We start from the raw sequence: 16,269 nt of genomic DNA on the forward strand, positions 1-16,269 counted from the left end.
ACATATTGTAAATAGTTTCTGTTTGTAAGCTATGACAAACAGTCACAAGTGACATTGTAACAAAGGTGTTTGGTGAAGGTTAAAAACTTCAAAGCGCACTCGTTCATGTGTCATCCTCTAATTGATCAAGCAATTGCCGTACCATGTCAACTGCATACTGTTGAAAGGGTGTGTAGACGATAACTCCCAAGTTTAGGGTATGCTCATCGAAAACCCCATTAGGAGAAAAGTATTTTTTGTTTATACATTTTTGTATACATTGTTTATGCCCCTGAAGGATGCCGTACAAAGGTCAAAAGTATCCATAAACAAAACTTATACCAGGCATCGACTGATTCATATTAAACTGTGTTGAGCAACCACACAAATCAATTTCCTCAAATGCCCTCAACAATAGCTATTGTGAACACTTGAATCACATGCCAATTTTCATTACAACATTCATAAGTTGCCTTATCAGATTACTAAATGTGGACTCGGATTTAGGATGGGCTTCGTTAGGTCCTCCAAAAAATACCAGGATGTTTCAAGATAGATGTTTCAAAATAGATGTTTCAAGATTAAAATTCAATAAACTTAATCACGGTTAAAGGGCTCAGATCAAGTGAAAGTGCAATTATGATGTCTACAGTTGTAAGGAGATTGACAGACTAGAGACGCTTAAAGCTACAACATGAATGCAATAGCCAATATTAATTATAGCGACTAGTGATTTCATTTTACAAAAAAATTTTTCAAGCATTTCAACCGCGATCAAGTTTTGTCGATTTTAATCTTAAAGCATCCAGGCTGTCAGATTGCCTCATACATCAAAAGCAATTGCAAATGGTAAAAAAATACCGATGCTTTCTGATGAAATTTACAAAAATTGTTTGGAAATTCATCTTTAACCTTCGAAATGGCCAACAAGAGCAGTAAGCAAAGCTATCTTGGGTGTAGGTAATGTCGTAGGTAAAAACAGCATTGCCCAACATCCCCCACATAGGGCAAGTGTCAGGACTGAAGCAAGTGCGTATGTATTACAGCTGTATACTGCTGACCAACCTCACCTCTAACACAGAGTAGCATTAACAGTAATGTACTGCTGCACTGAAGTCATGGCATAACCTGAACTGACACCTATTATAAGGTTATGGAGCAGTTACAGCTCTAGTAGATTGTCATCTTCAATTACATTACCAGTTCAACAAGCCAGCAAGCTTTCCAAATGTTTAGCTTCCAGGAAAAATTAATGCTTGACATTTGCAGCCAGATCAGCTAACCTCTCTTGAATGAGTGTCTGCTATCAGCCCATCAGCGCTGCCACCAGCGCAATGCATGTCTGCTGTCAGCCGTCTGCCTTTAGAGAATTGACAACAAGTAAAGCGATCAAATTGTTAAAAAATGAGATCATCAAACAAGTGATGTGGATAGTAGCTCCATCACTGCTTGAGCAATACTTTCAGTCTCCTCAGCTTTCATGTGATTCCCAGTCAGACAATAGAACAGGAAATGGCTGTTCCGTTGACTTCACAGCGAGTGACAGTGTTGCCATGGATGACTCTCCTCTAATATGTTTTCAGAAAACTGTGATACTGAGAGAAAAAAGCTTGAACAATCACGAATGACCTTCAAAATTAACATCCAACAGCAAACTGTCCTGAAATGACCAATCCTTGATGCAGGTTACTGAATCAATTTTACAGAAGACCAATCGTTTGGGACACCCAACAGGTAGAATTTTTGAGTGGGCTTTGTGAAGTTGGAAGCGCAAGCAATCAACTAGAGAACCGATTCTGCTCAGCCATAAATGAAGTAGCAGCGGATATTACAGTGTGTGAAAGCAATCCACTATTTGACTTATTATGCCAGGTAACCTCCTTTCAACTCTGCCAGCCAGCTTCATTAAGGGTTGAATTGCAACAAAATTCACATTACAGATATTTGGTATCAAAAGATTCACCATGTCTTACTCTGTTGTGTTGTAAGTGCCAAATATGTGGAAATGTGATTACAAGCTCTTTAAAGCTCAAAAACGAAAAGCCGCCGAAGATTGGAATCTCTTTATTTCTCTGACGTAGTCATGAAATTTATTTATTGTCTTGTCACGTGATGTTCTCACGTGAATAGAAAGGCAAATAAAAAGCTCAATATAAAACTTATCGTAGCACTAGTCTATGACAAACACTTCGGATTTTAATGAAGACCCTGTATCAAATATAGATGCTCGCCACTTTACAGTTTTGTTTCGGTTTGGTCTAATCGGCAAGTCGTAATCTGATCATGTGACCCATACTTCGCAAATAATTTCTGCAGCACTTTTCGATTATCACAAGTGACCAACAGGCTCGTCATGATTATCAGACAATGATATGTACTCCTTTAAGCTAAGGCCTAAATTAAACAAATTTTTACGGTACGTTATAAAATATCAGTGCTAAAAGTGACAGCATTACAATGGCGATAAAATAGATGCCTAAGAACAATAGACATGGTTTTATTGAATGCGTGAAGTATATTTGTGAAAATATTTCGACGAATAAGGTTGCATGAAAGTGTAAACAGAATCCATCTACCACAGCTACGTCATATTTGAGCCGTTTTGGAAAGAGAATCCAAACTACGGCAGTCTCGTGTGGCTGCGATTAACTGTTCGTTTTTGAGCTATTAAGAGCTTGTAATCACATTTCCACATATTTTGCACCTACCGCATAACAGAGTAAGACATGGGGAATCTTTTCATATCAAATAACTGTAATGTGAATTTTGTTGCAAGTCAACCTTTAAGGAGGAACAAAGGTCATTTCCAACTCGATTAGAACAAGGCTAGAGCATACATTATTATGGTCCCATAATACGTCACAAAAGGATAAGAGCAATAAACAATTTCAAATTACTGAGATCAAATTGCAATGCCTGCATATAAGACGACTAGGACAAGTGCAGGCCTTAGTACTTAGTCTGGTCTTTATATCGATTAATTAATGCATGGATAGTCCTAAAAATAAGTCTGTCAGCTAGATATCCCAAATACCTGTATTTGCATGCATACTCCAGGATTCCTATGAGCTATGCTTTAGCATAAAGCTAAACTACATCTGGTATCGATAAAAAAACCATGCTGGTAATAAGATGCATACCAGCATCTTTCGTTGGTGATAAGGGAAACATACAAGCAGCCTTTGCATTATAGTAACTACCGTGTTCCCCTTCGGACTATGTCTAAGATGGTAACCAATAGCGCCTGGGATTCGGCCAGCACATCATAAGCTTGCTACAGACATGACAGTACTGCATCTGTCTATCGATAGAGGTTGTAGGTCAGCCTAATTTATGTACGATCTTAATAAACTAGCAACTTTTATTATTGCACAAGCAAACAAAAACAAATTTGTTTATGATGAATAGTTACATGTAAGAGCGCTAACTTTTCATCAGTTAGTAAGTATATACCATATGAATCAACATTGCGTATACAATACAAAGCGTTTGTGAGCATGATTGCTGCATGAGTGATAATGAAGCAATTGCATATTGTGTAGTTTCAGTATTGCCTATTTAAATCGTTGATTATATGCTTATACACTGGTGATACGTGTAAAAGAAGGCTGAGTCACTGTCAAAAATTTATTGACAGCTCATTATATTCTCTTAATTTGGATATCCTAAATTTTTGCGCTCAGTGTGTAAAGATGGGTGTGTGCCTTCCTAGGTGTAAGCAGCGGTTTAAAAATATTCATACTTATTATTATTCAACTAAATTATCACAGAGACTCTTCTGATCAAATTATGAGAATAGCGAGTAAAAAGATAAACATGCTAAGTAGATTTCTCACCAAACTTCTCAATCGATCCATCAGTTAAAACACGCGACAGTCTGTTATCTTCTGCATCTCCTCCCTCAATACATGTGTATTCAAGTTCTTCATTTGTCATCAATACGCTACTTGATAGAGATATCCGTGGGCCGACATTTTTCCCAGCTAAAAATGATGAAAGCTGATGCTTAGTATCTGGTCTCAAGGTTACAAGCAAATTTAGCTAGCTATTAAACATGTCTATCAAAATGGATGTCTACAATAACTAATCTTCAATACAAACTGGTATTTCAACACTTATTTACTCTATAACAACAACGTCAGGGCTAATAAATTGCTCTAACGAAATTCGTGTAATTATTTAGTTTACAGTAAATGACTAAATGGTTTAAGTTTTTTAAGCAACACTTTTACCAATATTGCAAGTAAGTTAGCAGAAATATTTCACAAAATTATCTTCGTAGCGGTACGATTGCCATTTGATAAATATAGATACCGAGGAGTAGTATAGTGAGAGCAGATCTACACATTTGTGCACTTAAAGTTGGATTTTGGGTACATTTTAGCCCGAGAACCTCGGAGAATGGTGTTGTCTGATGGAAAGTTTGGGGGGGTAGGTGTGTGAGTGTTGGGAGCTAAGGTTATGAAGTTTGAGAGGAATTGTGGGAAGGATGCGGTGCTGGTCGAGAGGAATTGTGGGAAGGATGAGGTGAAGAGGGCGATGGTTTCGGGTTTCGATGCGATGGGTTTGGGGTTCGGGTGTCGACGAGTTGAGCGATCGATCGTCGAATGGTTGGGGTCGGGTTGGCGACCGGTGGGGTGAACGGTGTTATGTCGTTTCGGTTGAATGAACGCTGATGTTGGACGAGTTCGGGCGTGTCTATTCGTGGAATCGGTTAAGTCTCCCTTCGTTATAAAACTCTTTAAAGATGAGTAATAAAAAAGGGGAAAGTCGAATGAATTATTCATTAGGAAAAATTTCTTTTGAGAAGACATGAAGAGTCTTTATAGAAAACTAGATGATATAATTCAAATTTCTCCAATACTATTTATTAGTTTTGGATTTTTTCCGGTTAACGGTGAATTTTTACGAAATTTAATTCAATTTGAACATAACCCCTCGGATTGTTCTTATGGTATAGCTGGTTATGAAATTATTCAAAGGTTGGGAATTACTGAACGACTTGTTCAATGGGCTAATCCATCTTCACGATCAGCGAGATATTGTGTAGGCAACTCAGCTCGTTCAAACTTTTGTGGATGGAGATCAATGCCTATTAAGTTTGTTTGTTATCATCCACAATTCGAAGAAAATAATGGTAGATTTACAGCTCCAATTAATTCTTCCACTACTCGATCCACCATCAGAACTACACATACATCCAGAATTCCTACCACCACCACAACTACACTCGCTAGTACAATTCCTACTACCACCACAACTACACTCGCTACCATCATTCTAGCAAGTGGAATCACAACTCTTCCATCATCTGAAAATCTTAAGGAAAATATAACTAATACCCCTCCAAGTAATAAAGAAAGAGGCTATGGAAATGAAAGTTTTTCTGTAGACAAATTACAGGATGTCGAAATTTTTTATCATAATCACATACTGCTGCTAAAGTTGTAATCTAATTTTCATGCTTTCCTAAATTTTTATTCTACAATGAAAATGATATGTGAATATTGTATTGATTTTATTTTAATAATAGTATCTTAAAATATACAATAAAATATAAATTCTCCATCTTTGGAGATGAAGATTTTATTTCTAAAGGTTCTATTGATTTGCATATATATTCATTCAGTAAAAAAAAAAATCTTTTTTTATAAATACTAATTGTCAGTTTTCTGTGGAGATGAAGAGCTTGTCACTTCAGAATATTGTAATTCTTTCTTATCGAGAAAGAAGTATGTGCTGCTTGACTCGCTTTTCTCATCATCTTCTTTTTGTTTTGCATCATCACTGTTTAAATATATAAAACATTGAGGAATGAGAAAGGATGAAATAAATGGATAACTATATATCTTTGGTTTTAAAATTCTCAAAATCTACTTACCAAAATATACATTGAGCTAAGCCATCGTATACGTCTTGTCCACATGTGCAGGAAGGTAATCTGTCTATAGGATAATCCAATGGTAAATCCAATTGCAACTCCGTTTCACTATTTTGAGAGTTTGTTTCTTTCGAGATGTTTTTTTCATCACTTTCCTCACCATCTTCTTGATACCTGTTTAATTTTTTGAAAATCCATTGAAAATTGAGAAAAGATGATGTATATAAAATGAATAATTATAAAATAAGAAATATAAAACTTTAGAATTGAAAATTTCAAAATGTACTTACCAATGTACACATTGTGCTAATCCATCATATACATGTCCACATGTACAGGAAAGTAGTCCGTGTGTACAATATTCCCATGGTGTAGCCCAAATTTGAACACAACTATCTGTACATTTCCCTTCTGACATTTTACCCTTCTCAGAATTCTGTTAGCTTATGAAGAGTGTTATGATAATAATGATTTGTTCTCGATTGCTTTTATAAAGTTGAGCATCTGTAAAACGCTTGAGTGAGTTTAATGAAAATTTATAAATAGATTACAAAACATTTCTCTATGCTTACAATTTCGCGAAAATGAATTTCGCGAAATTACACATATATATTATATAGTCAACTTTCGCGAAATTGGATTTCGCGAAATTTCACATTATATATATTATATAGTCAACTTTCGCGAAATTGAATTTCGCGAAAAGTGAATTTCGCGAAATTGGATTTCGCGAAATTTCACATCATATATTATATAGTCAACTTTCGCGAAATTGAATTTCGCGAAAGTGAATTTCGCGAAATTGGATTTCGCGAAATTTCACATCATATATATTATATAGTCAACTTTCGCGAAATTGAATTTCGCGAAAAGTGAATTTCGCGAAATTGGATTTCGCGAAATTTCACATCATATATATTATATAGTCAACTTTCGCGAAATTGAATTTCGCGAAAGTGAATTTCGCGAAATTGGATTTCGCGAAATTTCACATCATATATATTATATAGTCAACTTTCGCGAAATTGAATTTCGCGAAAGTGAATTTCGCGAAATTGGATTTCGCGAAATTTCACATCATATATATTATATAGTCAACTTTCGCGAAATTGAATTTCGCGAAAGTGACTTTCGCGAAATTGGATTTCGCGAAATTTCACATCATATATATTATATAGTCAACTTTCGCGAAATTCAATTTCGCGAAAATCTGTTTGCTATTTTCGCCTCATTAATTCCTTTGGACACACCCATCATTCTTCAATTCACTATATAAGCATTGCATGATCTGATGGAATATTCTGCCTCATTAACCATCTCTTGATGCCTACTTATATTTGAGAATTTGGGTCGATCGAGCGTTGATACCATAAGGCTTGTATGCTTCAGCTAGAATTCGGTTAGTCGGCTACTCGCGATTAAGTTCGTTGAGTGTCGCTGTTTTCAGGGGCTGTTGTGTGGACAAGCGCCTTGGCATTCGACCTGATTGTTTTCCTAGGTTTACCTATGGAATTCTCCTGTTTGGTTTGGCTTAACCATTCCATAACAGCCTCTCGACCAGTAAATAGATGAAGATGATGAACTAGTAAAGAGGCATACATGGATTAATATGTGGATTATTTTGAGGATAACTCCAACTCAGCGTGAGTATATCAATATATAAAACTTATATCAAAAATGTTACGTTATTGAATCATTGGCTTTGCCGTTTCCGGTTAGTGCATGCGCACGCAGTTCTGTTTTTATCCTCGAGGATACGTTACACGTTTTTCTAATGCTCTTGTATTGTATTCCTTATTCACATGTACTATTGTTCGTTATTCATAATATACGTTCTACAGCATTAACTACACACATATTCAACAAAAAAAGTAAATAACATTCGGTTGTATCTTTTACCAAGTTTATTTCGATATAAAGTATATATGTATATTCAATTGTAAAGTATAGAAAAAAATTTTATGTCAGTTCTTCTAGTAATTTAACAATTTGGGAAGTTCCTTGAATATGTACATTGTCAATACCTTCATTTTCTTCGTTATTAAGACTTTTACTAATTTTTCCATTCCAATCATATCTATCTAGTATAGTTTTTCGAACTACATGATCTCGTGTATCTTTTTCAGAAATTTTTAGCATAACTGTTAGAAAATCTTCTATTGAACATCCTCTGCTCCAAAATATTGCAAAGAGAAGACAGTAATCTCCACATGTTGTTGAAAGAAAACCTTGGAGTAGAACATCATTCCATTTAATTAACTTTATTCCAGAAAGTTTTAAGATTTGAGCGACATCTGGATATGTTGAAGGATCTCGTCCTGTTGAATCGAAATAATTAATTTCGGATTTTGTTCGAATAACTCCTATCCAGTGTTCTCCTGGTTGATAAGAATAGTGTGTGTTAAAAATATATATTCCTTCATTCGATAAATTCATTTCTTGCACAGACAGCAAAAAAATGATTATTAGTCATGTGATCTTGGGAAAGAACATCGAAAATATTTGCTGTATTCATCCTTAGAATATGCTTCCACCACTGAGTCGAACACTAAAGTCAGAAGCGATTTCCATCATTCCATCTTTTTGTATATATGTATTAAGATAGACATTTTCTGGTGTTGCAACCCGAAAACCGATATCGATTGTTAGTGAAACATGTCTCATTAAATGAAATCCTTCGGATGAGAGATCTCCTGTCAAATCGAAAGCGTATATTGCAAGTCCAGTTTCATATTCACTCAGTCCAATTCCACTTCCTTCAGAAGAAAGATCTTTTCCCATTGCATTTAGAAGTTGTACATATGGTCGAGTATACATTCTATTTACAAAATTTGGAGTATATCGTTTTCCAAAAGGTAGTCCATCAATTTGTAGTTCTACATGACTCACATCGTAATGACCAAATTTGAAAGGATTACGATTGTATGATCCATTTTCTCCATCGTGTGATGAAAGTGAAACAAGTATTAAATTTGGTCTAAGTGTGTTATCAGCAATTTTTATTTGAGTATGGGTTAATCCAGTATTCACATTATAAGATCTGGTGTATACCCGAGAAAGAGGATACTTTGCATTAACACCATTAAGTAGTTTTTCGTTATGTAAAAGCTGAATTGTTTGGTTGATTTTTAATTTTCGAAGATGAAGTACACATTTCGTCAACTTTACTTTTCCCCCTCCTCCAGGAGTAGCTGTTGCTGCCATCAAACAATAACTTGGTTTACTTCGGTCTAGTTCTAATTTACAATTCAATCCTGGAATTAGATATCTTTCCTGTTGAAAAATGCTAAGATGGAGTCGTCCAAAAAACTCAAATGAGTTTGAACCTCTAATAAGATTCTTTCTTGCTGTAGCCGCACTATTATCGAATTCCGCACCATCTTTTGCAAGATTATCATCTTGAAACCATCCTTCTGCTTTTAATTGGTATTGTTTTGCTTCTCTGCTATTATTGAGAAGGGTTTCTATGAACGATCTCATAGGATAATCACTTGAATGTTCAACAACAGATCCATTAATTTTGAATGTTGCTGTTTTGATTATCGAATGAAAAAACGCATCCCCTGGTACAAAATTTACATTAGCAGCAGTATTGTCTAAATTGGAACCATCGTCCTTGACTACTTTTCCTTCGATTTGCAAATATGAATTACTTAAATCGATATAGTGATCTACATCTCCAGGTATTTCAATTTCAATTGGCCCATATTCACTGAGACGTGACGGAGCTAATTCACTATAATATCCGCGCTCCACCGAACTATGTGTGCCTGGAACATCAAATATACCCAAACTTTCGTTTATCGTAAAAGGAGAACCCGATATTTTTAAACCTGTTGAACCAATCTCTCCAGAACTCATCTTTCACTATTGATGTATGTCAATGAAATGAACTAAAAAATATTGAGATAATAATATATAAAGCATTTTAAAATTTTAAAAAATATTTGGAGTGGCTTTTCTCCGTCGTTTTGCAGGTTTGCTACGGTTATTTAATTTTCTTTTCCCAGGTTTTCTAACTCTTGGAATTACTACTTCATCTGTTTCTTCTTCTTCTTTTGGTCTCTCTACCATGTTATTAAGATAATTGGATTCAGCATCTAACCCTTTTTTCCCTAATGAGATAGCCGTTTTTTTTGCTAGAGGCGCAACAGCTTTCGCTAATTTTTTAAATATTCCTGATAGTCGTCCATTTCCCATCACTCTCTTTCCTTTATATGGTGTCAATCCGCCATTTCCTGATTGATTAGACGTGTAATATTGAATGTAAAAGTTTTTTGAGTCTTCTGGAGTATATGGAATTAATATGGAATTCATTGTTTCTTTCTGAAATGAACCGTTAGTATAACCTTCCCTCCATCAAATGGTACTTTTTCTCCATCATCACTTGTTATAAGGGTCTCTATCACATCAGTAGAAATTTTATCCACTTCAACGTAATGCGCTTGACTGAATTCTGTATAAACTCGAGAGAACTTCTTTCCACTTACTGGGACAACTCGTAGCAATCGTACATTTGCATCTCCAACGAGTCTGTTACTTACAATTGATGAATATACGTATAATGATGTAAATCCATAGTTGATATCCGGAGATGTGATGTTTCCGTGTTTTCCCACATTATAAGTTATCTTCGGATCTAATCCTAAGATATTTGCGAAATCTTGTGAAAACGAAACCTGAACACTCGAATCTCTTACATACAACATAGATTTGTTGGATATTTTGTCGTATTCGAATTCTATAGTTGGATGGAGATTGAAGGGTTTTAGAACATCATGAGTTCGTTGAATTACTTCATCTATATCTTCGTATCTTCCATTTCCAATTTTTATGTCGAAACGACGAAATCTCCCATTAAGTTCCGCTTTTGTGATGCTTATTATTCCTTCTACTACATTTGGCCAATTATTTAAAAACGATATATCTTTTAGAGCAACTTCCCATTGTCCTTCTGTAAAATCTACATATCTGGCTAGTCTAACTGTAAAGTTTGAATTAGTATTTTTAGGAAAGTCACTAAAACTAGCATCAGAAGGAAGAGTTACGAACTCCGACATTTTCAATTCTTTCAATGAAGTTCAATTGCTTATCATCCTCTTTTATTTAACGAAATCTCTTTCATTGACCCAGCTATTGAATGAATCAGGATATCCCATCCATTTAACTAGTATTTCCTTTGTTCTTCCTCGTTTCCGAGATTTGAGAATTTTCTCAATTCGAAAAAATGCGGGTTTTTTTACTTTCTGTAGTTCATCTTCATAAAAAGTTCCATCAACCGGTTCGTTTGCTAAATCACGTAATTTATAGATAATCGGTCTTTCAAAATCAAGCACTTCTGTAATTTGAAAAACTTCAACTGTCCAATTTATTGTGAAACCTCTTTCGAAAACTGTTCTAGCTTTACTAATACGAACGTAATCATCAATATTGAATTTGGGAGTACTGTCAGAACTATATTCTCCATTTTCATAAATCCTATTCCAGATTCTTTCTTGATTTTCATAATTTACATCATTCGGTTTTATTCCTAATGTTGTGTGAATAGTATTGTTATATGCTTTTACCATTTGTGGTAAAACATCAATATATCTACGATCATCCGAATATGTCATGAATCTATACATCTTCACCCGTAATGTTTTGTTGAATCGTTCTATGATGGAAGCTTTAATTGTCTCATTCTCAGATGTAAACCATTTTACTTTATTTTCTTTCAAAACTTTTTTGACATCTCGATTATTAAACTCTTTTCCTTTGTCTGTTTGAAAAACTCTATAATTAGTTCCATCCAATACTTTTTTTAAGGCTTTTGCTACCAATATACCTGATTTGTTAACAAGAGGCTCTACCCATGCTTTTCTTGAAAAAACATCAATCATTGTAAGTAAAAATGTAATTCCATCATTTTCAGCTCGATGAGATCTAACATCCATTAAATCAGCCTGTAATTGTTCACCAACTCCTGCAACAATTGTAGGTCTTCTTCTAAATTTCGTTTTTATTTGTTTGTGTAACGTATAAGCATCTTCACCACTTAACCAATCTCTAACTTCTTGTTCGCTTTCTTTTCTCCGAAGTGCTTCATTCAGTTTTCGTGCTCCACCTAATGAAGATGGTAGATCCGGGGTATAATAGAATTCATTTAGTAAGTCGTCCATTTTCCTCTTGTTCCTACATAAGGTTTTCGTGAAGACGATCTATTCGAATTGGATTTTGATTTATTTGATAAATTCGAGTTCGACTCCTTGATAATTTTTTCAAATAAGTTATATTGTTTCTCAAATGAACTTGGAGAAAAGGGAGAAGATACAATTGAACTATCTTTAACTCGAATCTTTCTTTCAAGAAGATTTCGTAAGTTCTCAGGTTTAATCTCTCCTGTAGATCCTGTTATTTTCCCGGTTAAAGAATCATAATTTCCAGACTTTTTCAATTTTTCCAGAAGATTTTTCGCTTTAGTTCGATCCTGAATCGAACCGAAGTCTTCAACTATTGAAGAAATGGAATAAGATCTAGAAGAATTTGACGATGGTTCTTCTTCGTTTAACTTCGGTGGTAATAATGTGTCTTCTTTTTTTGGCGATTCTTTTAAAACTGTAGAGTCTTGAGACGAATTATCTTTGGGTAATTCAGGTGTATCTTTCTTTAGAGTTTCTTTTGAATTTTGTGGAGCTGAAGGTGTTTGTGACATCATTGAAATCGGATTTCGAATAGTCGGAGACTGTTGAATTGGATAACTCCGAATTGAATTCATTTCATCTAAAAATTTTTGAAGTTCAGCTGCATACAAATTAACTTTGTTATAGTCTGAAATAGTGTTATCGTTATTAATTTGACGCATCCTATCTCTGGTCTTCTTAACCTTACTTACTCTTGGATTTTCTAATGGATTGAAACGAAGTGACGAACTATAGCCATCATTGATAATTTTTGAATCCTGTTGACTTTTAAATTGGTTCCTTTTGTACTCGTCTTCAGAAACCAAAAAAATTTTTTTTGTATACTTAGGAAAGCTCATCTTCCTGCTGAATGATTAATACAAGTTGAGGGATGGCTTTATAATCCGTTTCAATAATCCTTTTCCGTTTTGCAAAATCTTTCGTTTATATTTAAGAGGTTTGTTTTCATCGATAATATTCATCAACTCCTTTTTATGTTGACTCAGAGAATGGTATTGATTTTTCGTTAAAGGTACATTCCCATATATAATATTTTTAACAATTTCAAGTAATGTTCTAATTACTTCTTCTTTCATATGAGGTAAAGCAGAACTTGCAAGTTCATCGGTAAGACTGTTCAGTATTTGCAGAATTACTCTGTTTTTTTTCATTCTCTTAGAAAGTGGAGAATTATCCATGATAACTTAATTATTTTCTTCTTCGTGTTTTAAACAATCCTCCGAGCAATGGTTCAACTAATCCTGGGAGTATAGCACCCGCGATCGGACCTAGTAAAGCCGATAAAAACCCTCCTTTTTGCAAAAGTTGTTTCTTTTCCAAATTCGATGTTCTAGGACTAATCAGTCGAGCGATGTTTTTACTTTGTCGACTCAAAGCTTTATACTGAGCATCAGTTAGTCGTTCTTTTCTTTTAATGAGTAATTTCACACAATCAATAATTGCTAAAATTAAATCCGTTTTAGCATTTTTAATAATCGATTGTTGAGAAGAAATAGAATCTCCAACTAGAGATAATAAAGTTAGTAAATTTCGTTGAATTCTTTTTGTTTCAGCCATATCTATGTGATAATTTTAGTGATGTTATAGTAATCACTCAGAGGAAGATACAGAAGTGGTATGGTGAATATTTAAAGAGAACTTGGAATATATACTTGTTTTATTTAATTATGGAATACAAATCAAAATCGTTTGCTTAATTAGGCTTATAAATAATCATAGGCGTAGAGTCAACAGGAGGGAAATTTCCCATAATTCTCATTGTATTATCGGTTTCTTGTCGGAGGTCCAGTCTCATGAAGGAATATGGTGAAGATGTTGCATCTCGGTAGGATTCCTGAAAATATTTAACTTGTCCAGGAAAAACTTGTTTTCCTAAAAATGTGATTGATGTAGAATCCCTGGGGTTTTTTCCTATAAAAAAATAGTGACTATTCAGCGAAATTGTTCTAAGTTTACCAAAGAATAAGTTTTGTGTAATAGTAAAAATACTAATATTTAGATGGTGACTTTCTCGAGTATACAAATTGTTAGCCATCTTGATATTTGATGATAATTCCTCCATTAGATCATCAATGATCATCCATCTATTTTCTCCATCTTTGGGAAAAGTACTCGGATCTTTCAATCCTTCATGAAATTCCACTCCTTTCATATCCTCAAAAGCTTCCTGCCATATTCCATAGCAATATATAATTTCGATTGGAGGAGGAGTAGATATTAATTGAGATTGTTCAATCAACCGTTTAACGAGTTGAGTTTTTCCTGATCCTGTTGGTCCTGTTATCATAGATGTGAAAGGAGAATGTAACCTCACATCAATTGATTGTAGTCCGTCTTTCTCCATGTTTTGATAATTACTAACATTTGAAGTTTTCATTTAAACTAATTATAATGATGAGGAGATGTTTCAAAAATCATACTTTCATTATTCACAAGATTTTGAAAAAATACTTCTACATAGTTCACAGTAGCATTCATATTTTCTCCTGTAATCCGAATAAAAAAATATTCAATCAAAGATGAAGCTACAGTTATTGCAATTAATATTAAAACCACTCCAAAAAATTGAAGCAAACTTTGTCGAAGCGGTTTTGATGTAGATTTAGTGATGTTATCAAAATGATTATGTAATAATACAGCCTCTTCAACTAATCCATCTGTTTCATCTTTTTCTTCTTCACAAGAATTGTAAACTTTAGAATTATCCTTATGAATAGTTTCCATAATTTTATATTCCTTCTAGTTGAACTTCTCAATGATATAATGTTCATATATATAAAACTCTTAACTTATAAATAGTGAATGGACAGTTAATCGATTCCACGAATAGACACGCCCGAACTCGTCCAACATCAGCGTTCATTCAACCGAAACGACATAACACCGTTCACCCCACCGGTCGCCAACCCGACCCCAACCATTCGACGATCGATCGCTCAACTCGTCGACACCCGAACCCCAAACCCATCGCATCGAAACCCGAAACCATCGCCCTCTTCACCTCATCCTTCCCACAATTCCTCTCGACCAGCACCGCATCCTTCCCACAATTCCTCTCAAACTTCATAACCTTAGCTCCCAACACTCACACACCTACCCCCCCAAACTTTCCATCAGACAACACCATTCTCCGAGGTTCTCGGGCTAAATTGTACCCAAAATCCAACTTTAAGTGCACAAATGTGTAGATCTGCTCTCACTATACTACTCCGAGGGATACAAACTCTGGTAAGGTTTATCCGTGCTATTAAGAAATAGATGCAGAAAAGTACACTAAAACTAAACAAACATATAAGTGATATATATAATATAAGATAGATATTTACCGGGATCTTTGACTATCGCAAAAGATCTAAGTTCTTGGCTTAACAATAATCCAAACACACTGTTCAGCAATAAGAAAACTAGGTATTGATGACGGAAAGAAATATGATTTGTATCGGTTAGTAACATATTGTTGTAGCGCGGTATTAACAGGATTGCTTAATATATGTATGCGATATTGGGACGTACAAAATCTGAACTCAGAGGCTTGGTATTATCTCCACTGCAAACGGTGCCCTTTTACTATTTTGAACCTCAGAACAACTACTCATTCATGAGATGTTGTACACTCTAGAGTCTAGAATGATTAGTACTCTAGAATGACATAGTACTAGACTAACTTTATAGGCAACATCTTATTGGTCTAGAAGCAACATTGTAAAATGTAATTGGTTGAGAAGTATCATCATAAAGCTGTAAAATATTTTACGGCTGGATGAAGATGACTAACGAAAGCGAAACCCTCAACCATACCTGCCAACTCTCACGCATTGGGCGTGAAACTCACGCAATCACCCCAAAGAAAAAATAGAAATGCGTGAGATTTTTGCCCCAATTTCCACAATTTTATATATACTATCATCGATACATCAATTGCCCCAAAACCAAATCTCACGCAATGCCCCACTCGTAGGTTGACAGGCCTGCCCTCAACACATGTTTTTAGTAGTAATATTTAGTGATAAAATTTTGAAAAAAGGAATGCAATGTCTTTATTTGCAGGCAAGATTAATAATTCTATGAAAAGTCTGGTTTTATTTTAATATAAAGAATGAAATAAAAGATCAAATGCGATGCACTATTTGGCTATCTGTGTCTTCGGGAAATTCACGCGGGAAACATAAATAAACAATGACAATACTTATGACGATACATTGAAATTTCTTATCAATAACATGCATG

At 34.7% G+C, this 16,269-nt stretch overlaps 1 protein-coding gene across 2 annotated transcripts in view; it reads right to left on the bottom strand.

Annotated features, from left to right (window-relative positions):
- The window catches only part of LOC137404267 (uncharacterized), a 57,726-nt gene extending 42,073 nt beyond the window's left edge, over window positions 1-15,653 (bottom strand). Inside the window, exons 1-2 of one of the 2 annotated variants that reach the window (XM_068090445.1) lie at window positions 15,369-15,653; window positions 3,816-3,962 (exon numbers count right to left, since the gene is read on the bottom strand). In XM_068090445.1, coding sequence (XP_067946546.1) covers window positions 3,816-3,962; window positions 15,369-15,495 — 274 coding nt within the window. In that variant the 5' untranslated portion in view covers window positions 15,496-15,653. Of the gene's footprint in view, window positions 1-3,815; window positions 4,283-15,368 lie in introns of those variants that run through there. The other variant, XM_068090446.1, reaches the window with a different exon arrangement.
- Window positions 15,654-16,269: the final 616 nt, after the last annotated feature.

Source organism: Watersipora subatra, chromosome 9 (genome assembly GCF_963576615.1).
Source record: "Watersipora subatra chromosome 9, tzWatSuba1.1, whole genome shotgun sequence".
Classification (NCBI taxonomy): Eukaryota; Metazoa; Bryozoa; class Gymnolaemata; order Cheilostomatida; family Watersiporidae; genus Watersipora; species Watersipora subatra.